The sequence below is a fragment of the Myxocyprinus asiaticus genome, chromosome 2 (genome assembly GCF_019703515.2).
Source record: "Myxocyprinus asiaticus isolate MX2 ecotype Aquarium Trade chromosome 2, UBuf_Myxa_2, whole genome shotgun sequence".
Lineage (NCBI taxonomy): Eukaryota > Metazoa > Chordata > Actinopteri > Cypriniformes > Catostomidae > Myxocyprinus > Myxocyprinus asiaticus.
Genome location: NC_059345.1, coordinates 7,864,036 through 7,890,946, shown reverse-complemented (window position 1 = coordinate 7,890,946; position 26,911 = coordinate 7,864,036). Strand labels below are relative to the sequence as shown.

General features: G+C 37.1%; 1 protein-coding gene across 3 annotated transcripts in view; it reads left to right on the top strand.

Annotated features, from left to right (window-relative positions):
- The window catches only part of LOC127411963 (anoctamin-1-like), a 79,626-nt gene that overhangs the window by 31,393 nt on the left and 21,322 nt on the right, over nucleotides 1–26,911 (top strand). For 2 of the 3 annotated variants that reach the window (XM_051647939.1, XM_051647935.1), the window contains exons 5-15: nucleotides 1,169–1,320; nucleotides 4,572–4,626; nucleotides 5,503–5,554; nucleotides 6,464–6,519; nucleotides 6,634–6,675; nucleotides 11,850–11,914; nucleotides 16,380–16,514; nucleotides 18,788–18,948; nucleotides 22,499–22,581; nucleotides 26,696–26,764; nucleotides 26,881–26,892. In XM_051647939.1, coding sequence (XP_051503899.1) covers nucleotides 1,169–1,320; nucleotides 4,572–4,626; nucleotides 5,503–5,554; nucleotides 6,464–6,519; nucleotides 6,634–6,675; nucleotides 11,850–11,914; nucleotides 16,380–16,514; nucleotides 18,788–18,948; nucleotides 22,499–22,581; nucleotides 26,696–26,764; nucleotides 26,881–26,892 — 882 coding nt within the window. The remainder of the gene's footprint in view (nucleotides 1–1,168; nucleotides 1,321–4,571; nucleotides 4,627–5,502; nucleotides 5,555–6,463; nucleotides 6,520–6,633; nucleotides 6,676–11,849; nucleotides 11,915–16,379; nucleotides 16,515–18,787; nucleotides 18,949–22,498; nucleotides 22,582–26,695; nucleotides 26,765–26,880; nucleotides 26,893–26,911) is intronic. The other variant, XM_051647936.1, reaches the window with a different exon arrangement.

Here is a 26,911-nt window from a genome sequence, read left to right as displayed (position 1 = left end):
GAAGACTCAGGGGTGCAGGCCTTATGGGAAGAATTGCAAAGAAAAAGCCACTTTTCAAATCAAATCAAATCAAATCACTTTTATTGTCACACAGCCATATACACAAGTGCAATGGTGTGTGAAAGTCTTGGGTGCAGTTCCGAGCAACATGGTAGTCGTGACAGTGATGAGACATATACCAATTTACAATAAACATCAGATTTACACAACACAATTTAAAATCTAATATACACATATTTGCACAAAACACAATATACAAATAATAACATACAATGTACAGTATACAATACACACAATATAGAATACATATTATACAATAAAAATAGTATATATAGTAGGTTGTATTGTACTGTATTGACAATCAGGCTGTCGGTTGATAGTAAGTTGCCAGTGCGTTGTTAAGAGAGAATATAATTTATGACAGTCCGGTGTGAGATAATAAGAGTAATAAAGTGAAGTGCTGATGTATTTGATCTTGAGAGATCAAGAGTTCAAAAGTCTGATTGCTTGGGGGAAGAAGCTGTCATGGAGTTGGCTGGTGCGGGTCCTGATGCTGCGATACCGCCTACCTGATGGTAGCAGTGAGAACAGCCCATGGCTCGGGTGGCACTTTTGAAACAGAAAATCAAAAAGAAAAGGTTAGAGTGGGTAAAGAAACACAGACATTGGACAACAGATAATTGGAAAAGAGTGTTATGGATCTTAACCGCATTGAGCATTTGTGGGATCAGCGAGACTGTAAGGTGTGTGAGAAGTGCCCGACAAGACAGTCACATCTATGGCAAGTGCTACAGGAAGTGTGGGGTGAAATGTCACCTGAGTATCTGGACAAACTGACAGCTAGACTGCCAAGGATCTGTAAAGCTGTTATTGCTGCACGTGGAGGATTTTTTGATGAGAACTCTTTGAAGTAGTTTAAGAAGTTCTGAAATTTTTTTCCAAATTGTAATAGTAATTTTTCACGTTATTAATGTCCCGGCTATACATTGTGATCAGTTGAATTTCATTTTGGTGAATAAAAGTACCCATTTCTTTCCATAAGAGCAAAATCTGAACATTATTCCAAACTTTTGACCTCCAGTGTATATTATAAAAAAGTAAACTTCTGATCTTACTACTCTGCTTGCATCTGACCTAAACTTCTGTTGTCCTCTCATGACATTTACAGAAATACGAAGTAAGTCAGGGAAGCAACATTGTGGAGAAGATCAACATGTTTATGCACAAAGTCACTGCACCATTGCAGCCTAAAGTGGGGGAGAATCGAATGGAAAATGAGAAACATCTCTCCTATCCATTCTCACGGGAAAAACAACATCTGTAAGTACAGAAAATGGTCATGTGCGGCCATCCTTAACTTATATATAGGATGATAGTAACCTTATAGGCAGCTTTATTCTTGGTTTTTCCTGATGTCATGTACGATCTTTACTAGTGGTTCTCACCAGGACCCAGATTTTACAATGGACATCTGCCTCAGATGGTACACCCACACCCCGTTTACTGACTGTCGCACACAAAACTGTAAAAGCACTTTTTCCGATCTAGTAAGCTCTAATCTGATTGGCAGGCTTTACGTAACATCCTTGAGTAAGAGCACACAGGTTGTTTTTTTTTCAAGTCAGCCTGGAAACAGTCATGTTAAAGAGGGTTCCGGGTTGAAACAACAAGCACTTTGCAAAGATGCAATAATCATTGGATTTGCCAAAGTTTGCCTCCTCAAATCTTTGACAGATATTCAGAGTTTTGTTTGAAGAACTTCTACAGAACACTAAGATTTTTAGAAGAATATCTCAGCTCTGTAGGTCCATACAATGCAAGTGAATGGTGACCAGACCTTTGTAGCTCCAAAAATCACAAAAAGGAAACGTAAAAGTAATCCATATGACTCCAGTGGTTAAATCCATATCTTCAGAAGTGATATAAGTCCTTTTCCAGAAGTGATTCTAGCAAGTAAACTAAATATTCACGAGCAAAACTATATATCCTGCTTTGTTTTCTGACTTACGTCTGTGGAACGGTCTGTACTTATTTTCTGTGCTGTACTAATGAGTCTGTATTGTGATTTTGTGTGCATGAACAACAGCAGAAGTGTGATTTACCAGCCTAACACATGGAACAAAGATGCCCCGTGTTTTAATGAGAAGTGTTTTAAAGTACATAAATATTGTATTAGGCTACTCTGCATTTTTGATGATTTGTTGTGATGGGTTCAAATCCCATTGTTTTCTTTTGAAAGCTTAACAGGCCTGTCTTTATAGCTTGAGTGCTTGGTTTCTAAATGTTTCTTAAATTTAGCTCTTGACAGCCAATAATTCACGGCACAAAATGCATGGTGGTCAAGACAAAAACTGTCCTTGCTATAGGTTAAACCCATATTCAATGTAGCCTGGGTCATATTTTCTTTTACCTTGTGTAGTTTTTTCATGGTTTTCAAGGATGAGGGCATGTCATGCAAACTATCCATGTTGGCATCTGACTAATTTTGTTCGCTTCTACCAAGTGATATATGAATTTGTGCCAAAATACCGTGGAGTTTGATCGGACGCACAGCCTTTGACGTCAGCTGAAAAGAAATGGGAAGTGGTTTTGTCCTCCCTTTTAAAAGTTGAGAAGCCTTTATATCTTATTTATGTACAATTATATGGTTAAATACAGTGGCAAGAAAAAGTATGTGAACCCTTTGGAATTACCTGCATTTATGCATGAATTAGTCTTAAAATCTGGTTTGATCTTCGTCTAAGTTCCAGTAATCAGCAAACACAATTTGTTTTAACTAATAACACACAAGTTATTGTATTGTTCTGGTACATACTGAATACATCATTAAAAATTCACAGTGTAGTTTGGAAAAAGTATGTGAACCCCTAGGCTAATGATGCCAACATAAGCTAATTAAATTCAGGAGTTGCAAAACTGGCTTCCAGCTAATGAAACGAGATTGGAGGTGTGGGTTAGAGCTAATTTGACTTATAAAAAGCACTTAAACATTTTGAGTTTACTATTCACAAGAAGCATTTGCTGATGTGGACCATGATTCGCTTAAAAGAGATCTCAGAAGACCTACGATCAAGAATTGTTGCTTTGCATAAAGCTGGAAAGGTTTACAACTTTATCTTGAAGAGCTTAAATATTCATCTGTCCACAGTTAGACAAATTGTCTATAAATGGATTGGTGGTGGTGTAGTGGGCTAAAGCACATAACTGGTAATCAGAAGGTTACTGGTTCGATCCCCACAGCCACCATTGTGTCCTTGAGCAAGGCACTTAATTCCAGGTTGCTCCGGGGGGATTGTCCCTGTAATAAGTGCACTGTAAGTCGCTTTGGATAAAAGCGTCTGCCAAATGCATAAATGTAAATGTAAATGGAGATGGTTTAGTACTGTGGCTACTCTCCCTAGAAGTGGCCATCCAGCCAAGATGACTCAAATGGCACACCTCAGAATTCTCAATGAGGTAAAAACAAAAAGTAACTCTAGAGTGACAGCTAAAGACTTGAAAGAATCATTGGAACTAGTTAACATCTCTGTTCATGAGTCTGCTATACAGAAAACATTAAGCAGGCATGGTGTCCATGGTAGGACACCACAAAGGAAGCGGCTGCTTTCCAACAAAAACATTGCTGCGCACCTGAAGTTTGCCAAAGACCACCTTGACACTCCAGAACGCTACTGGTAAAATGTTTTGTGGACTGATGAAACTAAGGTTGAATTGGTTGGGAAAAACATGCAGCACTATGTATGATGTAAAATGGGCACCACATACCAACATGAAAACATCATCCCAACAGTAAAGTATGGTGCAGGGAGCATCATGATTTGGGAATCCTTTGCTGCTTCGGGGACTGGACCGCTTTCCATCATTGAGGGGAAAAATGAATTCCCAAGTTTATCAAGATCTCCTATAGGATAATGTCAGGGTGGCTGTGTGCCAGCTAAAGCTCAGTAGAAGTTGGGTAATGCAGCAGGACAATGACCCTAAACATCGAAGTAAATCCATTACAGAATGGCTTCAAAAAAAGAAAATCCAACTTTTGGAGAGGCCCAGTCAGAGCCCAGACCTTAACCCAAATGCGATGCTGTAGAATGACCTCAAGAGAGCCGCTCGCAACAGACATCCTAAGAATATGGCTGAGCTGAAGAGGTTCTGTAAGGAAGAATGGTCCAAAATTCCTTTTGAATGTTGTGCAGGTCTAATCCGCAGCTACCGGAAACGCTTGGTTGAGGTTATTGTGGCCAAAGAAGGATCAACCATTTACCAAAGTTTTGACATACTTTTTCTTGCCACTGTACATTTTATTATTTGTATATACTTTAGTTTTTCCCTGCTGTCTGCGACCCTATCAGAACAGGCCTGTGGCCGATTTTTGGGTCCACTATTTGAGAACCACCAACACCTCACGTTTGAAAATTACTTAGATGAATGAAAATCATCAGAGCCGATTTTGTTTTTTAAAGAGCAATATTTTGGAGGATTGTCACTAAAAATCCTCAATTAAGCAATTTGCATGCCTCCAGGCCTTCAATTTAAACGGTAAATGGAATGACCTAACATTAGCTCTCTCTTCACAGCTTTGATATATCAGACAGAAGTTCCTTCTTTGACAGCAAAACCAGGAGTTCAATAGTAAGTACCAGTCTCTATAGGAAACCATCAGTGTTTTCCCCATCCAATCAGAGATTAATCCCATGATTTGATTAAGATAGTGGATGTGCGTCTTTATGCCAAAATGTCAGTGCCGTTAAATTGTCTTCTTTTGGAGAGTAATTTCAATCGCTTGATCTAGCTGCTTCTGCTATTCAGCTTATTTTTACAGCCACTTTAGAGGTCTCTTAAAGGTTCATTTATTGGATGTCCTGTGAGATTTATGCAATGTTCCAGGTTCAATACAAGTTAAGCTCTATTGACAGCATTTTTGGCATAAAGTTGATTACTTAAAAAAAAATGTATTCAAGTCGTGCATTTCTTAAAAAAAAAAAAAAAAAAAAAAATCAAAGTTACAGTGAGGCACTAATGGAAGTGAATGTGGCCAAATTTCAAAGTTGTAAAACGGGCTATAATTTTACACAGAAAAAGTAAGCAATTTTATCACATTAACATCATGTTAACATGCATATTGTTGATGTCTTGGGACTATACCTTTGAAATAGTGAGTATTTTTAATGTTTATTGATTCACTTCCATTGTAAGTGCCTCTTTGGAAGGGTTAGGGTTGGGTTAGCATTGCTGTTTTAAAGAAAATGAGGGGCAAGTCAAAATAATTTTTTGTGGTTATCAATATTATGCCACAAATGCTGTCAATTGAGCTGAACTTGCATTGAACCCGGAATATTCCTTTAAATGTCCTGCCTGCTGTATTTAAATTGATTGATGTAGGTTAGATTTAAAATGTATTTGTTTACTATATTTCCTTTCTAGTTTCATTTTGAGTTTAGTATCACCAATGACAATGAGGTTTTGAGTAAAATGTATAATCATAATATTTATATTAATCTTTTGCAGGTATATGAGATTTTAAAAAGAACAAAGTGCACACGGGCGAAGTATATAATGGGTAAGTATATTCATCTATCTACAGTATAACTTTTATAGCTTTTAAAACTATTTTAAATGATCACAACATCAATGTTTGTATTGATGAACTGTCATTTTTCATTTAGTTTAAATCCATTTCTTTCTCTAAGCATTACATTAAATACTGTGTATTGTCCTTTTTTTTTTTAAATTTATATATATATATAAAAGTGATCATTTACTTTTCAAAAGTTATGCACTGATGTCAACTATGGTTCATTCATGCTGGAAATGTAAAGCATTTTGCATAAGTTTTAACATTCAACATTGCTTTCAAATAATCCTAGCTCTAACTCTAAAGCCTAGCACACACTTGAGACATTTGAACTCCGATTGAGCATCTACAACTACTCAAAGCTGTTTGAAATCTAGGCGACCTGTATTCAGGTGTGCGGAGTGTATCTGATGAGCAAGAGAACAGCTATGAGCAAAAAAAAATTCTGTCTCATTTATATCATTGTCAGTCCAATAACGACCATAAACCTTTCCTCCATGTTGTTTGCTGACCTTTTGTCAAGAATCAGCTCTCCCGTTGCTATGTGCGTGACAACAGAATTTTGGGATTGATCTTGACAGACCTGTTCTGTGATTCATTATGTAAAGTTTGCACCATACATGATGGAAAACTGAGCCTAATCCTACCTATGAAGTTATAGTGTAAGTTATTTGTTGGTAAGGTAAGATGTTGATTCAGGAACATGTGCTGATTGTGTTTAATCATGTTAGCTTTTATACATAACAATACATAGTACCTGCGGTATCCTGGCACTGGCAGTAATGGTATGACAGCATAATTTTGGGTTAAGCAATAGAAAATGGAAGTGTCATTTTAAGTATCATGGATGTTCTGAACATTTTGAAACCATTTGAAATAATTTCATGTTCACAGGTCTCAGCAGTCTACTTGCTAATGGTATCTACACTGCTGCCTACCCCCTGCATGATGTGAGTGACGTCACATTTTACTCACTTTTACATGCACAAACAACTCTCCAAACTCCGTCTAATTGATACATGTTCTATTTCTTGTGTTCTTAAATGTTCTTTATTTAATAACAGGGTGATATCGATGATGTGCATGCTGAACCAAATGACAGAAAGGTAAAAGACCATTTTAAAGACAGAATGAGTTCTCTCTTGGATGTAACATCAAATCTCTGTAACTGGGACTTGTGTGGGAGTGTATGACAATTAGGGTTGGGAATTGAGAAACTGATTCCATTAAAAATATTTTTATGAATATTAAATAATAAAATAGTAAATATTATTATTTATTTATTTTTATTTGTATTTGTATTTTTTATTTTTCCCCTTTTTCACCCAATTTGGAATGCCCAATTCCCAATGCGCTTTTAAGTCCTCATGGTCGCATAGTGATTCGCCTCAATCCGGGTGGCGGAGGACGAATCCCAGCTGCCTCCGCATCTGAGACCGTCAACCCGAGCATCTTATCACATGGCTTGTTGAGCACGTTGCAACATGTGGAGACATAGCACGTGTGGAGGCTTCATGCTATTCTCTGCGGCATCCACGCTCAACTCACCACGCGCCTCACCGAGAACGAACCACTAATCGCGACCACGAGGAGGTTACCCCATGTGTCTCTACCCTCCCTAGCAACTGGGTCAATTTGGTTGCTTAGGAGACCTGGCTGGAGTCACTCAGCACGCCCTGGGATTCGACTAGTGAGCTAGTGAAATAGAAAAATAGTAAATATTAAAAAATACTAAAAATATATAAAAATACTCTCTGAAAAATAGCTCTTTGGCTAAACTTGATTTAATCGTGGACAGTGGTTTCAAGTGTTTGAAATTCATTTTTTCAACGTAAAATTACTATGTAATCTCAACATAAACACTTTGTGTATAAAGAACCTAGTTGAATTGGGTAAACCCAACACAATTAGACATGTCAATGTAACTCAAATAAATCTTTAATTTCTTTTGTGTACTAACTAGTGAAAGTGAATGTTAGCAAGCTGTTTACATACTGGTTGGAAGCACTACAGAGTGTAGTTTAGTAACTATGTTATGGTTAGCACAGCATTTTCTTAATGAAGCAAGCAATCAATTTCATATGTGCATTCATTTCTAAAGATGGAATATCTACCTGTCCTCACTCTTCACCATAATGAAAACCCCAAAACTCAACAGAAACTCTTCTAAATCTCAACATAACAAAACATTAAACACTAACAAGTATCCCTGTTTATATTCATTCATTGCACAAAAACACATAAAATAACACTTCATTTTAACATTTACTGTCCCTATGAAGCGTCCCATGCAAAGCAAGCTGGGAATGGAAATCCCCCACCCAGTTTCATCAATGCTACAGTAAATTAACACTGCAAAAAGTCAAATGGATTAAGTAAACTTCCATTTTACAAATTGAAATGGATAGAACGCAATAAAATCAAGTTGTGACAAAATGTTCTAGAATTGTGTTGATTTTATTCATTTGAATTAAGTAAATTGAACAAGCAGCAAAAAAAATTTTCTTTTTTTTTTTTTTTTTTGTGGAACTGAATGATTTTCATGATGTTCAGTTCCCTTAACAGTTCTAAAACATCTGCATTCTTCTGTCGATGTAAATGTTAAACATCAGATTCGCCTTAAATTTTGCAGTTGTCATAACTGTCAGGCCCTCATCAGTCTCTGCTCCCTCTCTTCCCCGCTCCAACTCTCCTGAATACTAATTACGCTTACCTGATCTCCATTAATCATGTCATCACAAACACTATAAATTCTCACCTCAGGCTCTCATTCTTAGTCTAGTCTCATTTGGACATATTCTCGCCATTCCTTCTTGTGATAGATTTCGAGTAGATATCTCCAGTATTTTTATTGCCTTCGTTGTTTGTTTAGCTTCATCTTTGTTTTTGTATCCAGTTCAGTTTTTCCATGAATCCCCGTGTTTTCTTTTTCTATGAATAAATCTGCATTTGGGTTCTCCACTGCTGTCGTTCTCTTCCTCAGAGCGTAACAATAACGATCAGCGCATGTCTTATTTGCTGTCAGATGCACATGAAAATCAACAAACTATTGAGCACATGAATCATTGTTTTCCACAATTGAAAAGTCTATGTGTTGTCCTTGCAGTGGAAAGATGCCTGTATTTTTTTGTTAAATTTTTTTCCTTTTTTTTTTTTTTTTTTTGCCAACATGGCACACATGACAGTTCTAGGAAGAGATTTAAGATGGCATGCTCCTAGATGTTATCATATAACATGTTACCATATCATAGAGATCATTTCACAACCGGCTGATGAGGGTAGAGGTTGCAATAAGAGTTTTTTCCCAATCATTTTACCAAACATTCCATCCATTCTTTTTTATTTACTCAAAATAACTACTAGTCTTTAAAATAAAAATAACTAAAAGAGACTAAAAAAGTGGAATCGGAACCAGAATTGTTAAATTCCTGATTATTCCTAATCCATAGAAATAATACCCTATGAATGAAATTGTGTCACCTGCTTTTGATAATGAATCCATAATTTTATATTCAGAGTATTTGCATGGGCCTAAAGGTGCCTGTAATAAGGAGGATAATCAATATTTAATAATGATGAATATTTTTTTCCTTGCCATGGTCAATTTTGGCTTGCTCACAGGGGTTTTGTAAGGCACTATTTTTTGTAAAGCTGCTTTGGAACGATTTGCATTGCGAAAAGTTCTATATGAATAAATTTGAATTGAATTGAATAGATTCCTTCAGGCCTGTGTTCTACCATCTGTCAAGGTGGGAAGAGTTGTGAGCAATGCATTCTCTCTAAAACTGCTTATATCGCTTTTATCACCATTTTAATTGTCCTCTGAATGTTTCTTGAAAGTCGTTCCACCTCTTTGGACAGTTTTACAGCATAAAATCTTGCAGCAATGGAAGTGTGTAGAAGCTATTGACCACTTTGGGTACAATTAAATCTTGTCAGATTGAAAAATGGGCTCCGAAATCTCAAAACCTTGTTTGTATCATGGAAACCTGGTGAGACTCTGGACCTGCCTGCAGAAACCACAAAATAATTATCAGTGTGTGTAAGTCACCAAGGCAACAGGATTATAACCCTATTCAGCCATCTGTGAGCATTGCTCCTGCAGGCATCCTGTTGAGTCTTAGTGCAGTCATTCTCAAAATAAACTGGCACGGTTATTTTAAATTAATAATAAAATAAAAAAAAATTGGCAGGTTTTCCTCCATAAACCTCAAGGGGACCTGATTGCTTAATAAAAAATGTTTTTATTTCACATTTCAGATGTCTGTAGAATATCTACAGTAGCTTCTCTTGCCGTTCTCATGTTTTCCATTTTGTTAATCCATCATCAGGGTTCCGTGCCAGCTTTAACCATTAATGACTGGAATCATGAAGAATAAAATTATTCCGGTTTAATAGGCTAGCGATTCCATTAACAATTCTTTTAGTACTTTTAAGAAACAACATTGGTCCTAATTATTTACAAAATACTACTGTGTTATCATATTTATGTTTTTTTGTTAATGGAATGCTCTGGGTTCAATACAAGTTAAGCTCAAATTGTGGCATAATGTCTATTACCATAAGAAATCTTTTCTACTTGTCCCTTGTCCCAAGTGATTGTTTACCCAAAAATGACAATTCTCTCATCATTTACTCACCCTCATGCCATCCCAGATGTGTATGAATTTCACACCTATCATATCACTTCTGAAGACATGGATTTAATCACTGGAGTCGGTTGGATTACTTTTATGCTGCATTTATGTGCTTTTTTTGGACCTTCAAAGTTCTGGCCACCATTCACATCTTTCAGAAGAAAGGAACTCATAGACATCTGGGATGGCATGAGGGTGAGTAAATGATGAGAGAATTTTCATTTTTGGATGAACTATCCCTTTCATTTAAAAAAGTGAAAATCACAGTTAAAGTAAGGCACTTATAATGGAAGTGAATGGGGCCAGTCCATAATCATTAAAATAGTTTCAAAAGTAAAGATTTAAAACATTTTACATGTTCACCTGATTTTAGAGGAGATAAAATCGCTTACTAACTTTATCTGTGTAAAGTTCTACCCAATATTACAACGTTGTCAGTGATAAATCCCTGATTTTTTCGCACTCAAATCGTGTTAACACGTGTGTTTTCGTCTTGTGGCTAGACTTTTGAAACAGTGTGTATTTTTATTGTTTATGGACTGGCCCCATTCACTTCCATTGTAAGTGCCTCACTGAAACCATGATTTTTGCTTTTTTTTTTTTTTTTTTTTTTTAAGTAAACGAGGGACAAGTTGAAATTATTTTGTGACCAGCCAGGCACAGCAACATTGAATCAACCAATGGCGTGTGTTTGGGGCGGGACTATGTTAGTGCATAGTAGTTAAAGACACCTAATATAAAGTGGGACCTGGACCCATTTTATATTAGGCCTCTTTAATTACTATGTACTTAAGCATTTGATACAATGTACTTATGTACATTCGTATTGTTGCATTGTATTTACATTTAAAGTACCTGCTTTTATTTACATCTGTAGTTACACTGTTAATCTTACCCCTAATTCTAACCCTAACCCAACCCCAACCCTTACCCTAAAGCACCCTAAACCCTACACTTACCCATACCTCAACCTAAGTAGCAGCAAATATGAATCTTGTGAGAATTTTGCTGAACAATATGTAATTACACAATAAGTACATTGCATTTAAATGTTAGTACATACCGTAGTAGTTAAAGACACCTAATATAAAGTAGAACCACAACATTTATTTTTGCAATTCCGTTTGGTGACACATGTGGCGCAGAGATCAGCTTTGACGTTATCGGAACTGAACGTCATGATGATAATTCAGTTCCAGAATTTTGAACAAAAATTGAACCAGTTCTGAATTAGAACCAGTACTCAAATCCCAACCCAATTCACCAGTTACACTTCGCCATTGGCCTTCCCATGTAGGAAAAGTGTGCTTCGACAAGACACTGCAGACAAGAAATCTCAATGCGTTGGAAATTAGCATCAGTCATCTAGAAAAGCTTAGCACTGAGCGCTCACGCATTCAACTCATGGACATTACATCCCTGAGGCGCACCTAACCAAAGTCATTACATTTCAAATTACTGACATGATGGTTGAAAGGCCTTTTTCATCAGCTTTCACTGGAATAATCAATTATTTTTTGACATCTCCATTAAACCTCTAAATGCACTTACTGTGTATTTCAACCACAGCATGTGTATGTTATTGTTGCGGTTGTTCCAGGATGTACAGTATGTAATTTTTTTTTCTCTTACTGTCTTCACAGCTCTTGTATGAGGAGTGGGCGAGTTACAGCATATTCTACAAGTACCAGCCCATTGGACTGATAAGGTATTATACTGACGATGAGTGGACCGCCAGACACAGAGACAAGTGTTTGCCCTGGAATTATCATTTACCCAGAGGAGAGATTTAAGAAATACCTAATTGATATGTATTATTCAGGAGGCAGTTTGTCAAAGAAGGAGATGTATTGTTCCTGAGAGACTCCATAGTCCTTAAAGGGATAGTTCACCCAAAAGGCGTTTACTCACCCTCATGACTACTCACCCGAATGACTTTCTTTTTTCCTTGAAACACTAAAGAAGATATTAGGCAGAATGATAGCCATGGTCTCGGACGTGCGTCATTCCGGCCCGGCCCCGCCCTCCTCCGCGCTACAGTCACCATTCACGTTCATTGTGTGGAGAAAAAAGATGGAACTAAATAAAAGGGTGACTGAGACTACCATACTGCCTAAAGGCTCCGATATACTTCCAGAGAAGTGGTTCTTCGTTCAGGGGTAAAAAGAAGTTCAAAATAGCCAAGCAACAGTATACTGTTTGCCAACATTTAGACACCGGTCACACCACTGTGGGAGGCGTTTAGAGGAGGATTTAAATATGAGGACGCTTAACTAATGTGACATTAAAATGTGTTATCAATGACTTTATGCCTCATTCTATGAACAGAATTCACATGAGGTCAGTAAAAGAAGCTGTTTTAACCACTCAATGATTATTTAATGCAGTCGAAAATGTTTAATTTTGTCTTCTTTACATTCTGAATTCATTACGCTAATACACTAATATGCCATAATATGCGCTGATTACATTCTGTTATTGTAATTTATGATGACACTGATACTATTGCAAAGATGAGTATATAAAAGTGTTAATGTGCAGAATACAGACAAAAGAATGATGATAGGCATGTCTTCCTTTGGGCAGATGTGTGAATGGCTTTCGCTGCAGATGGCACATGAGTGAAGCAGCATATTAGGGTGAATGGGGCACTTGAGAGTATTTGAGTAGATTTGATTACTTTAGACTAATTAAACCGGAGCAAAAAAATCATATGACAGTGGTGAATGTCTCTAAGTGAACGATCGTACAGATGTAGGTTAATTTGACCAGCTCACTAATAACTCTACACAGCGGTGTGTTCATTTTGACTGATTTTTGACTGATTGAACAACTTAAACAGAATGAGCTGTCGACTTCAAGGTAGGTGGAGGTCCAGGTCACACCTACCGATGACATGGACCAATGGTAATAAGAAAGTGTTTAGCAACCGGTAAGAATATTTCCTAAAAGTTCGCCCAAGCGAGCTGTTACAGACCATCGAAACAAATGGAAAAACACCTTCTTTTTGGACAGATTTTGTTCTAAATGATGTCACACCCATTCGTTCTTCAGTTTAGTATGAAGTATATCGGGGCCTTAATATCTCTTTTTTTGCGTTCCACAGAAGAAAGTAAGTCATATGGGTTTGTATCAACATGAGGGTGAGTAAATAATGAATAATAAATAGTAAATTAATTGAACTTTCAATTTAAAGTTTAAATATAAGGTCCATACTTCATGACTTTTCCTAAATTTATGAGCTAAACAATGCACCTAATAACATGCTCTAACCATCTTCCATTAAAAATTTGATATTAATTCTGGTAACGTTGACCCCAAACAGAAACAATTTTACTTGATGTATAACAGTCACTTCTCTGAAAGTCTATGTCAACTTTGTGATACTACAGAGGATTAAATCTTCAACAATATCTGTACACTGGGTTGTGATTAATTCAGAATTAAAACTTTTTAGAACATTGAATTTGAAGGGCAAATAATATGTTAATTCCAAATATATTATAGATAAAGTTACAGTTTACAAACAAACGGTACTTCTGGGTTCTTGTGGCACCCCAGAAAAGAACTGCTTTCAATGGGCGCTTCATTCAGCTGGAAATGGCCAAAAAGTCCTGGGTTGAAACAGCCTATTTCCAAAAGATTATTTAAGATTTTGGCTTCTTTTTTTTTTTCTTTTTTTTTCTTTTTATCCCTTGTTTCTCCCAATGTGGAATGCCCAATTCCCACTACTGAGTAGGCCCTTGTGGTGGCGCGGTTCCTCACCTCAATCCGGGTGGCAGAGGACAAGTCTCAGTTGCCTCCGCTTCTGAGACAGTCAGTCTGTGCGCATCTTATCATGTGGCTCGCTGTGCATGACACCACGGAGACTCACAGCATGTGGAGGCTCATGCTACTCTCCGTGATCCACGCACAACTTACCACACGCCCCATTGAGAGTGAGAACCCCTAATCGTGACCACAAGGACGTTACCCCATGTGACTCCACCCTCCCTAGCAACCGGGCCAATTTGGTTGCTTAGGAGACCTGGCTGGAGTCACTCAGCACACCCTGGATTCGAACTCGCGACTCCAGGGGTGGTAGTCAGCGTCAATACTCGCTGAGCTACCCAGGTCCCCTAAGATTCTGGCTTCTTCAAATTTCCATCAGGACCGGTGGATCAGGACAACCTGAAGATGTGACAGCATTTATGAACTCTGATTGTTTTTCATTTCCAAAGTGCAATTGCCACCATATCTGCGACAGATATGAGGTCAAATATGATCTTATACCACCATGGAAGATCTAACGGGATGATCGGGACCCCGTCTCCATACTGTTTGTTAAAGGATATGCAAATAAAAGTAATGTAATACTTCTAAAATGATGTATTTGCATTTATTCTGAATGCAGTACTGGTAAGTAACTTGTTCAATTGAACCTGGTTATCAAGTTTGAATATTGAATATGATGATATTGAAGTCAAATATTATTTACTGTATGTGGACCAATAATTTAAGCAGTAAAGATGCACATTGCATGTCTGAAAGTAGTTTTAATCATTATATGCCACATTTCTCAAACTTTAGAAGTGTGTTAAACGTGAGGATGTGTATTCATAAACCTGTTACATGCACAACGTAATCATACAGGCCTATTGAACCAAGTTAAAACTGGTTTTGCGGATAATTGAGAAAGAACCTACATTTATTTTTCCACTGTAAACCATAGATATCCCTTTATAAGAATTTTTTTTTTTTTTTTTTTTTTGTTTTTCTACCCTTTTCTTCCCAATTTGGAATGCCCAATTCCCAATGCACTCTAAGTGCTCGTGATGGTGTAGTGACTCGCCTCAATCCGGGTGGCGGAGGACGAATCTCAGTTGCCTCCGCGTCTGCGATGTCAATCCGCTCATTTTATCACGTGGCTTGTTGAGCGCGTTTCCACGGAGACGTAGCGCATTGTGGAGGCTTCACGCTATTCTTCGCAGCATCCACGCGCCCCACCGAGAGCGAGAACCATATTATAGTGACCACGAGGAGGTTACCCCATGTGACTTTACCCTCCCTAGCAACCGGGCCAATTTGGTTGCTTAGGAAACCTGGTTGGAGTCACTCAGCACACCCTGGATTTGAACTCACGACTTGAGGGGTGGTAGTCAGCGTCAATACTCACTGAGCTACCCAGACCCCCTAATGACTTTTTTACCTTTACCTTTATGCATTTGGCAGACGCTTTTATCCAAAGTGACTTACAGTGCATTTATTACTGGGACAATCCCCCCAGAGCAACCTGGAGTTAAGTGCCTTGCTCAAGGACACAATGGTGGTGGCAGTGGGGATCGAACTGGCAACCTTCTGCTTACCAGTGCTGTGTTTTAGCCTACTATGCCACCACCACTCCACTTACTGCCACCACCACACACTTATTAACATAAACAAACATTATTACTTTATATAATGCTTAAAATATTATTAAAACTGCAGCACTGCTCATAAACACAGTTGAAGCGGTCATGACACGCGGAATCACATTTTCCTTGATCTTTTGACTCATAAGAGGTCATTGTACTATAAAAACATACTGTAAGTTTCAGAACTCAAAACTTCCTTCTCACTGTAAAAAGAGCATTTGTTAAGGCCAAGCTGCCAAAACGATTCGTTCTCTACTTCCTCCACGTTGTGATGTCACACTGTGGTAGACATTTGCATCTGACCACCTCCAAAACAACATATCAACACTTTAATCACTTGCGTAGCTTGCCCGTTAGCGGTTAGCAGTGAGCTGGCAAGAAGAGAGAGCAGGTCAGTCAAGAGCAGAGAGCCAATCAGAACAGTGGGCGTTTACTATTAAGCCTTAAAGGAGAAGGAGCACCAAAACCGAACGTTTTTGAGAGAGGGTCAGAATGAGGGTGAAAATTAATTATGTTTTACAAATATATGACTGTTTTATTTGTAAATGTTTTTACTAATATTATAAGTGAATATAAATGTACATTATAAAATAATTAAAAAAAAGGCATGTCATGACCCCTTTAAAAAGTGCTGCTCTGAAAAACCCGTAAGTCTGTGCGTGACATCATTAATTTAATGTATTCCACGTACAGCACTGGCATCTCTGGATCCCCAAACACTTTATAAAGTCAATCACAATAGAACATGAGGGTTGATGTCTGTCTCTCTCTCTCTCTTAGGAAGTACTTTGGTGAGAAAGTGGGCTTGTACTTTGCTTGGCTGGGTGTGTACACACAGATGCTAATCCCTGCAGCGGTCGTGGGCGTCATTGTGTTCTTATACGGCTGTGCCACTGTGGACGACAACATCCCCAGGTCAACCGTATGAACTTTATCTAATGGGACTTCTATACACAATGTGCTAAATAACATTTTATATTCAGCTCTCAACATTTTTAACAGTGTTATATGCATATTAGCAGCCTATTATAGAGTTTCAATAAACAGGAATATCTTGTGTTGAATAGACCAAGGCTTGTGATGGACACATATATACAGGTGCATCTCAATAAATTAGAATGTCGTGGAAAAGTTCATTTATTTCAGTAATTCAACTCAAATTGTGAAACTCGTGTATTAAATAAATTCAATGCACACAGACTGAAGTAGTTTAAGTCTTTGGTTCTTTTAATTGTGATGATTTTGGCTCACATTTAACAAAAACCCACCAATTCACTATCTCAAAAAATTAGAATACATCATAAGACCAATAAAAAAAAACATTTTTAGTGAATTGTTGGCCTTCTGGAAAGTATGTTCATTTACTGTATATGTACTCAATACTTGGTAGGGGCTCCTTTTCGTAATCGCTACATAACTTTGCGAGAAAAGCGAATGGATGTTGCAGCAAGTGGTGATTGGGGAGTTGAGAGTGTGTTTGAAATGGTGCAACTGAAATGGACTGTAATGTAGCATATAATGAGAGTGACTCAGTGTTTGCTGGCTGTCTCACCACAGCATTCCTTAATACCACAAATGTCACTGCTGAAGACTAAGAAGCTGTTCTAGAACCTTGTGAGCTGCCTACCTAGACAGCATTTTAAGGCATTATACAGTAGGTGGGCTTCTGACGCAAAGGCTACTCCAAAAGGTTACATAATCATGCTGCCTTGTAAGACACCTCATTTTGGCCAAAGTCTAAGGCAGCATTGCATGTATTCGTCACAGAAGGCTATCTCATGATGCATTGCAATGAGTTGGTTGCAAATGAGCAAATGAGAGAAATGTTGACTATGTTTGGAATGGAATACTATCCTACTACTTGCTGAATATTGTTCAGTATATACAGACTGTTATTTAAAAAAACAATGTTATATACTACATTGTTGTCACATGACCTCATGTCACATGCAACCACATGAGGCTGCATGTTTATTCCAGAAATAGTAATTTTGCATTTTAATCCAATTTTGTGTATAAATGCCTTAACATTTGTAAGTAAGATCAAATAATGAGTCAATGACTTCTAGTTTGTTTGTTACAATGCAAATCAGGTAGAACGCATTGCATTGCTGGATACAGTACTCAGCGTTGTGCACTCACACAATTCAATTCAGGAAATGTAGTAGGTCATTTGAGTATTCCCTGCATAGCCTGCAAAAAAATCACATACTTTATAATCACATAATGTACTAAATACTGCAGCAAAGGTATGAGTTGTATGATAACATGCTTTTCCAAACATACTATATAAAGACTTGTATTTCATTCAGTACATAAAAGCAGTGGTCGGTTTGTAAAAACATATTCAAGGGGGGTGGTGTTGTCAAAGTTTGACAAAAATTGATATACTACATACTAACATAAAGTGTGAAATGATAGTATGATTTTCCAAACATATCATATTAATACTTGCTTTTAAGTACTGAATGAAATATATCAGTAAAATGTTGCTGTGACGAGGAGGAGGGTGTGGCCGGGCCGTGAGGGTACACGGCCGGCGCTGAGTCTCGTAATCAGCAGGAGAGAGAGATAAAGGGGAGCCGGAGACGCCATTTCGAGAGAGAGAGACACACGGGCGCTGTGTGTGTTTGTTTATTTTATGTCGTTTTAAGTACAGTTACTTCATTAAAGTTATGTCGACTGTTCTGCCGGTCCCCGCCTCCTCTTTGCCCATGCTGTGAAACACGTTACATTGGAATGTAACGGGTAAAGGATGGGCAAGGAGACTGCGAGACTCAGCGCCAGCCATGCACCCTCACGGCCCGGCCACGCCCTCCTCCTCATCACAGTAACTTTTAAAATGTATAATTCCTGGAGAAAAATCATTTTAAAAAAATGACATACTGCATACTAACGTCAAATTCTTTTGTCTCTTGTGTGCTTCACATGTGTATAAAAATGCTGAATTTAAGCAATGGCCCTGTGTAGAGTGTTTCAAATCAGTCACTTTTGAGGTTACATTTTCAGTTGTAAGGCTTCTTTTAAAGGCAGTTGCCTACTCTAGAGGTGTTTTGCTTTCAGACATGGGAAAAAAACAGTGTAACCTCATGTCATTAAGAGCTTTCAGGGAAGCACAATTATGGTGTCTAGGAAACATAAACAGATGACACGATTTTGAAATCAGGTTTTGTTCTTTGCATGCTCAGCATGGAGATCTGTGACGAGAGAAATAACATCACCATGTGCCCACTGTGTGACCGAGCCTGCAGTTACTGGAAGCTGGTGACCGCCTGCGGCACGGCGAGGGCCAGCCACCTGTTCGACAATGCTGCCACTGTCTTCTTTGCCATCTTTATGGCGCTATGGGGTCAGCAGCTTTTCTGTTTCGTTCACCCGTATGCTTTGTTGATGCTGTACACCAACTGTTATGTGTAATGTACATATTGAGGGCAGATTTGATTTGACAAATGTTGAAGAGATTTGGGATCTGCTTTTGCTCTCTGTCTCACTCGTTCTCTTTAATTCCCCCTGTAATTATCCCTGCACTGATGCTGAGCTTCTTAAAAAGCAGATTATTTGAGTTGAAGCATCTGGTGGTTTGATCCCTGGTAGTTACAAGCTTTGAAATGGAAACTAACACCCTATGACAAAGCTACACTTAAGCCCTGTTTAAAAGAACCAAACACAAACTTCTTATGCAACCGCTGGCGGCTCCATAGGGGGGCGCTATATCGCAAAATAAATTTACGCTTAAAACGTTAAAGTCCCCACCGGATACACAAGTCAGGCATATGGGGTATCGTTTGAAAGCTTATAATCTGAACTTTTCATAGATTCAGTTCTGAATTCTTGTTAAATAAAATATTTAAAATAAGGGCTGAAAGCATCCGTGTTGAAAAAAAAGCACCACCTAGAGGTAATGTGGTAGAAATATTAATGTGAATACAAACATCGTACACATAGCACTTTAAAGGACAAGTCATATATCAAATGAAAGCTCTAATTCTCAGGAATGTTACTGTACCGTTTATTTTATTGCTCTAATACCACAATTCGAAAGATTTTCAAAAGATTCACAAAGTGAAATATGATTTCTGTAAGACATCAAATACAAACATCTTTTTTTATGCGCCGATCAATGCAGCTGTAAGCCCCAAATAGCTAAAAACTTGATATCTGCTTTTACCTTAGGCAGTTTTCTAAAATTGTTTACTTGTCTGTGAGCTTGCTTGGGTGAATAATCCAATATTATATCTAAAATGTCCAGAATAAAATATGCAGTCCAGCAGGAAAAGCATGCTAAACAAATCACCAGAAAAATATTTTATCGGCTATAAGTGATCAAGTGTTTTATATCATTGCAAAGGGGAGAATCTCAGATTTCTAACGGCGGGTTCACACATCCTCCGTGTGCGAGGCGCGAGCGGCACCTGAGCAGGATGGACGCGTTGGACGTTCACATTGGCCGCGTCTCTTCCGCGAGAAACAGCAGTGCCTCTGTGCAGAAAAGAAAGTTATCTATGGGGTCCTACACCAATTTTTTTCTTTAATAAGGTCATAATAAGCTACGGTTATTGATGCTTCAAGGACAATAGCGGGCAGTCATGTGCACTTCATCTTTATCAGCACACTTGGTTGTGATTGGGTAATGTTTTCTATACTGTTAACCTATACACACAGAATGGCGAAAGGTCAGTCAGTTTATTAATTCTTTCCTTTATTAAGTTATTTTATTGAGTTTACTTGCATGCAGACATATAAATTGTAGTGTACCATAGGTTCAGTTTGAATAATTTTTATTTGTTTTGTGTCTTTTCTATAATCTTCTGATTATTTTAGTGTTGTACTGCACCCAGAGCCGCTGAGCTCAGCGTGAGCCATGAAAAAAAAAGGCTCAACGCCAAAACTATCCGCTCACTACTGCGTCTGGGATGCATCACCTCGCAACTCACGCTTGCAGTAGGAATGGTGTAATCTGTTAATATGGGCGCCGAAACGAAATGCGCCGCTCATGCCACGCTCACGGAGGATGTGTGAAACTGGCGTAAGGACACCTAGACTGAGCTTCTAGTCCACTCTAAGGCCGAGATATTCGATGAAACAAAGTGGTGCATGAACTGAAAATTCGACTGAATGTCTAAGGACCAGCACATCGGTGTGGGCTAAAATGCGTTAGAGCGCCACCTACATTTCAGATATGCATTTTGTGATGGAAGGTAATTGAGGAAAAATTATTTTTCCTAGTACTTGCTGCCATCTAGTGGAAAAAATAAGACTTTATAAAGGGCGATAGAGTGAATAGAACCTGAATTACATGCTTACAAAGTTAGGACAAAAAAGTTTTGTTTTTGTTTTTATTTCTGTTCATCATAAGTTTGTAAACATATACAATATTTATCATGAATAATTGGAGTCTTTTTTTATTTGGGGGGTGTTCTGAATAAATGAGACCAATTTTTTGCAGTTAGTCCACAATATGTGTGAATGGTAAGCTTGTAAATTTGAGTGTGAAAAATTGCAGGCGGCAGGTAATGGAACTTTATAAAGATGGAAAAGGATATAATAAGATATCCAAAGCCTTGAAAATGCCAGTCAGTACTGTTCAATCACTTATTAAGAAGTGAAAAATTCGGGGATCGCTTGATACCAAGCCAAGGTCAGGTAGACCAAGAAAGATTTCAGCCACAACTGCCAGAAGAATTGTTCGGGATACAAAGAAAAACCCACAGGTAACCTCAGGAGAAATACAGGCTGCTCTGGGGAAAAAAACGATGTAATGTCAACAAACCCTAAAATGACTTTAAAAATTATGATTTAAGCATTTCTGCAGCTCAAATAATACATGTGTTTTAACAGAAGAATTATAAATACGTATACATTATATAGTGCATTTATAAAATTATAAGCTTCACATTTCTTGCTTTAAACCCTCCAAAAAATTGGCCCCATTCACTTCCATTGAATGTGCCTCACTGTAACTTCTATTTTTGCTTTTTTAAAAAAAAAAAAAAAAAAAAAAAGGGACATGTCGATTTATTTATTTTTATTTATTCATTGCTGTGGATAATCCAAATGCATTTTGACCAAATACAAGATTAAGACTGTTTTTAAACGGGTCAAAAATTACTCGAACATAACAGGAGGGTTAAAAATAAAGGTTAAAAAAGTGTTTAGAGCCTGATGCATTTGGAGAACCTTTATAAGTTCCTTGATTCTTTAGGAAACCATCTACAGTGGGGTTCAAAAGTTCAAAAAGTTAGCCTGTAAAAATGCATCTATTTTGCATTTTTCTAATTTCATAATTTTTAATGAATAGTTCTTCTTTAATGATGCACTCGAGCAGGCATGGACTCCACAAGTTTGTGCAAAACCTGAAGATCCGTGTTATCCAGCATGGTTTGAAAACGTTCCAAAAAGCATCTTTTGTGCTTCAATAGAAGTCAAATTGCTGATTTGTCCAGTGACCTGGAAGCAGTGCAGAATCTTACATATTTCTTATTCAGTTATGGCATAATGTTTCTTTGTTTTCATTTTTTTTATTTATTTTTTTTAATCCTAAAACTTTATTTACATCCAGGTTTAAATTAGATTTGGAATCCCAGACATTTCTCAGACTTTTGAACCCCACTGTAGGTACAGAAGATCTCCAAAGAACATACAGCCACCTCAAGAAAAATGGTTCTAGATAAGCAAAGAGTTCTTTTCTGAACCTAAGATGCTTCACCAATTAAGAACCATAATTTTAAGAGTGTTTTCTGCATATGCATTTTTGATCTCATTATTTTAACAAGCCTTTGAGAAACTACAGATGTCAATTGTATTTACATTAAGTGTTAAACCACCTTGAGCAGTGCTGAACCGATCAGTATGTATAAATGTTGGTTTGTTGATGAAGTTTTCTGCTCTGATTCACACAGCCACCATGTTCATGGAGCACTGGAAGAGAAGACAGATGAGACTCAATTACGTTTGGGATCTGACCGGCTTCGAAGACGGAGAGGTTAGTCACACACCCATGTTGATCAAGGAAACTGTCAATAGTAAAACATGGATGCACATGTTGATAAGATAGTGATGTGGGTGTATGTGTGTTTTGTAGGCGTGTGGCGTTATTTTATTTGTATTGACTTAATCCTGAGGCTTGAGGGTGTCTTTGAAGACTGATTCAGTGCCATTAAATCAAACTGTGTTTTTTCACTGTTTTTTTTTTTTTTTTTTTTTTTGTCCTGTTTTTGTATAGGAGAAACAAAAGGTTTGGAACTGGTTCATTTCAACAATATTAACAGAATTTATTTCCTTCCTAACCTTACAGTTGCATCTTAGTACTAACAAATTCTTCATATTATCTTTAAAGTCGTCTTCAAACATCTGCCACATTCTTGCTTGTGTACAGTACTCCACCAGCAATTCTCTATCTATCGGTCTGTTTTTGTGGAGGTCCGGGAGGCTGCGTTCACACAGTCAGTGTTTGGGAATGACAACTGAAGTTCCTAACAGGTGTGACTCTTAAATTGTACCGTTCATACAACAGCTTGCAGGAGGAAATCGAATTATAGTCTGTATAAGGGAATAAGCCCTTTCTCTATCCCACAATTGCAGTAACTCTTGCAACCGTAGTGACGGTGACAAAAGCGACTTCCACACATCATTTGCTTTAAACTGAAACTTTTGTTATTATCTATAGTACACACCATCATGTCATTTGAAACTTGTCATGACTTTGTCCCGTGAAACACTAAATAGTTATTAACAAAATGTCAAGGCTGCTGTTTTCCGTACAGCGAAAATACATGGTGATCTAGCTGTCTTGGTCTATATTTATTTATTTTATTTTTGTAATTATATAGGGGAGACTGGGGCTAGTTGTCACATGGGCAAGTTGTCACAAGGGCTTAATCTCAGTAACTATATGCTTTTAAGTAGGAGTGTAAAAATTCACTCATCTCACGGTTCGGTACGGTTCACATTTTATTTATTTTTTAAACTAAGCCTTAATCAAGAAAAGTTTAGATTTGAAAGTTTTTTTTTTAAATTATTATTACTTTAAAGACAAATGCAAAACAGTTCGGTAACACTTTCTATGAAGCCCATATTTATTATGCATTGTAAAGGCATTATACATGCATTCATAATGTCTCATAATACACCTTATAATAAGTTATAACTTCTCATAAATAATTATAACTACAGTTATAAGACATTATAAGTCTTTCCCTATTCATAGTTATACTTTAGAGTATAATGCATTATTTATTACACAAGCAACATCCAATTTTAACTCAGCAGAAGCTAATAAATTAATCTTATAAGTGCTATCATGCAAAAGCAGCGTAGTGTAAACGGTCAAAAGGCTTTATGACGTGATCATGTTATAAGTGGTTTTTGCCTGCTTTAAGTTACAAAAGCGATATCTTCTCATAAACAGTCATAACATAAACTTGAAACATACAAGTCAAATGTATCCAGTGGAAGTTATTTATAAAATAGGTCTCCAAATAAGATGCACAAACATTAAATGTTACTGAATAGAGTCTAGTATAGAATCAGTAAAAAAAAAATGTTTATTTATTTATTTATTTATTTTTAAGATTGGCTATATATTTTTTTCTCGAGAGAGTTTCTGATATATTTTAACCTTGTAGCCTTACAAAATGTTTTTCGTAATATCTCAAAATGTACACTGAATGTGTGTTATTTTGTATTTTGTGCATGTGTAATGTATATAACCCCCAGCATGACTTGTAATGTCTTATAACCACTTAAAAATATCTTATGGAAGTTTATAAGACATTGCTTTGGTCACTTTACTTAAAGCATACCTGTTATATATATTACAAATATATAATACATTATAACTTCTGCAGATAAAATTGGATGTTGCTTGTGTTATAATGCATTATACTCTAAGATACAACTATGAATAGGTAAGTATTATAATGTATTATTAATGTAATTAAAGTTATAACATATTATAAGGTGTATTATGAGACATTACTAATGCATTATAATGCCTTTACAATGCATTATAAATATGGGCTTCATAAAAAGTGTTACCAGCAGTTCCTAAAATTTAACTAAAAGCACTGTTCTTAAAAGTGCTAAATGATTTATCAGAGATGTACTGGGACTAAAATCAGCCCAGAACAGGGCAATGGTGACACCAAATGGAAATATTAGCTAATAATTCTGCTAACTGAAAATAAAGAATTATGTTAGATACTGTACATATGCTGTTTACACACTGTCACTGATTACATACATTTAAAATATTTCAGATTAAAATCATATTTGTCTCAAATAATATTGTCTCTGATTACATCTAAATACATATTTAATGGAAGTGCATGCTTATGCAGTTAAATAATAATAATAATAATAATAATAATAAAGACATGGCATTTGACATTAGGATTATAGTCCCCCTTAGCATTATTATAAATAATACTGAGCATATATATAATCTACTATATGTACATTAAACCTCTGTAAACGTTAATTTTCTCTCGCGCAGTGTCAGAGCAGATCACCCTTGCGCTTCAAACGGACATTCGATCCCTCGCGCTGAAAAGGCGCATCTCTCTCCCGCTGCTGGTTTCAGTTTCCTCAGGTTTAGCCAAACTCATCGTACAACACCAGTGGCTGCTAGCGTGTAATCGTATTTTAGAGCTCGTAGGACGTCCCACGTATTGGATAGAACAGACGCTAAAATAATAATAAAAAATGTCAATTAAATTTAAGAAAAACACCCCGTCTCCACGATGTGCATCATCACATTTTTGAACCACGATCTATCGTGCCACGATAAATCATTACACCCCTAGTCTAAAGTCAAAATTCCAATTATAACAAAAGTATTTTCTCTAGCAGACAGTGGCGTAGATTCCAGGGGGGTGGGGGGGGTATAACCCCCCAATAATTAAAACAAGCTAGTACAACCCAGAGGTTTTGTAAGTTGGTTTCAAACACCAAGTTCAAACCCTCTTAAATTAGAATAATTTTTGTGAATTGTGACCTTCAAACTAAAAATTCAAAAATGGATTGCTGTTGGATAAACAAGTAAACATAATCAAACCAATATGGCAGACATTCAGACAAGAGTCAACTATATTATGAAGGCAACTTTTTACCGGAAGGTTAAGCTGTGTTATATTTCATGAAAGTTAGGTCGGGGCAAGTTATCTCATTTTTATTGGAGCAGGTTGTCACATGTGTTTTAAATTCTGTAAATTTATACAATTGTTCAATTACAGTATTTTTTGGCAAAAACAGTAGTTTGATATTTTGTACGTTGCAAGCCATTGGGGCATGTTGTCACGAAAGGACAACATTTTCCTGGGCAATAATGCTGAATATAATCAATAGTCTATACATTTATGCATTTTGGCAGACACTTTTATCCAAAGCGACTTACAGTGCATTCAGGGTGTACACTTTTGTCAGTTTGTGTGATTTTATGAACTTTAATATGGACTTAAATAAACTAACCCAGAGAAATATTCACTGGACTAAAAAGTGTGACAATTAGCCTCTGTTAGTTCCCATATTAGGATTTCCCATTGCACTCAAAAACTTTGCCACAATACTAACACATCCTACACTTAAATATAGAACTACTTAGTTGTTAAATGGTGGTTTTTGTTTTTTTCCAAATCGAACATATTTAGCAGTCTAAAACAGGACAGACAACCATGTTCTGCTGCTGTGTGAACGTAGCCAGAGACTCGTGTTCTCTCCTCCGGCCTTACAGGTCAAAAGCTGCTCACTTTCCTTTTGGCAGTCACATTTGATCTTTCCAGGCTTGCCACTGTTTGGGTGGATAAAATAAGCAGGAGGAAAGAAAATTAAACCTGAAACTGCTGAATGTGAAAGTTTATTTATTTTTATTTTATTTATTTATTTATTTATTTATTGTGGCGCTGAGAGCTTTTGGTTTTAAGGATTATACTTCCACTGAATGTGTCAATGTGTTGCTATTACCAGAATTTCTGTTTCCGTTCACTGACCATGCACACGGCTGCTTCGGCTGTATTTCACTTTTTAACTGGTGAGTTTTTTTTTAAAGAGTGAGTTTGAATTTGGTATGCATTGTGAATCACTTTCTATATATTTCTCAGAGTCATCCCAGAGCAGAGTACGAGTTTCGTGTCATGAAGAAGACCAGGAAGAAAGTGCAGTCCACACAGGTGGGTCTCATCCTTAAATGTCACGTTGCACTCAAAAACAGCAAGAGCCTAAATTTTACTAATTCAGTGCCATTTAATCAAACTGTTTTTCTTTTTTTATTGTCCTGTTTTTATAGGGGAAACATAAGGTTTGGTATCGGTTCATTT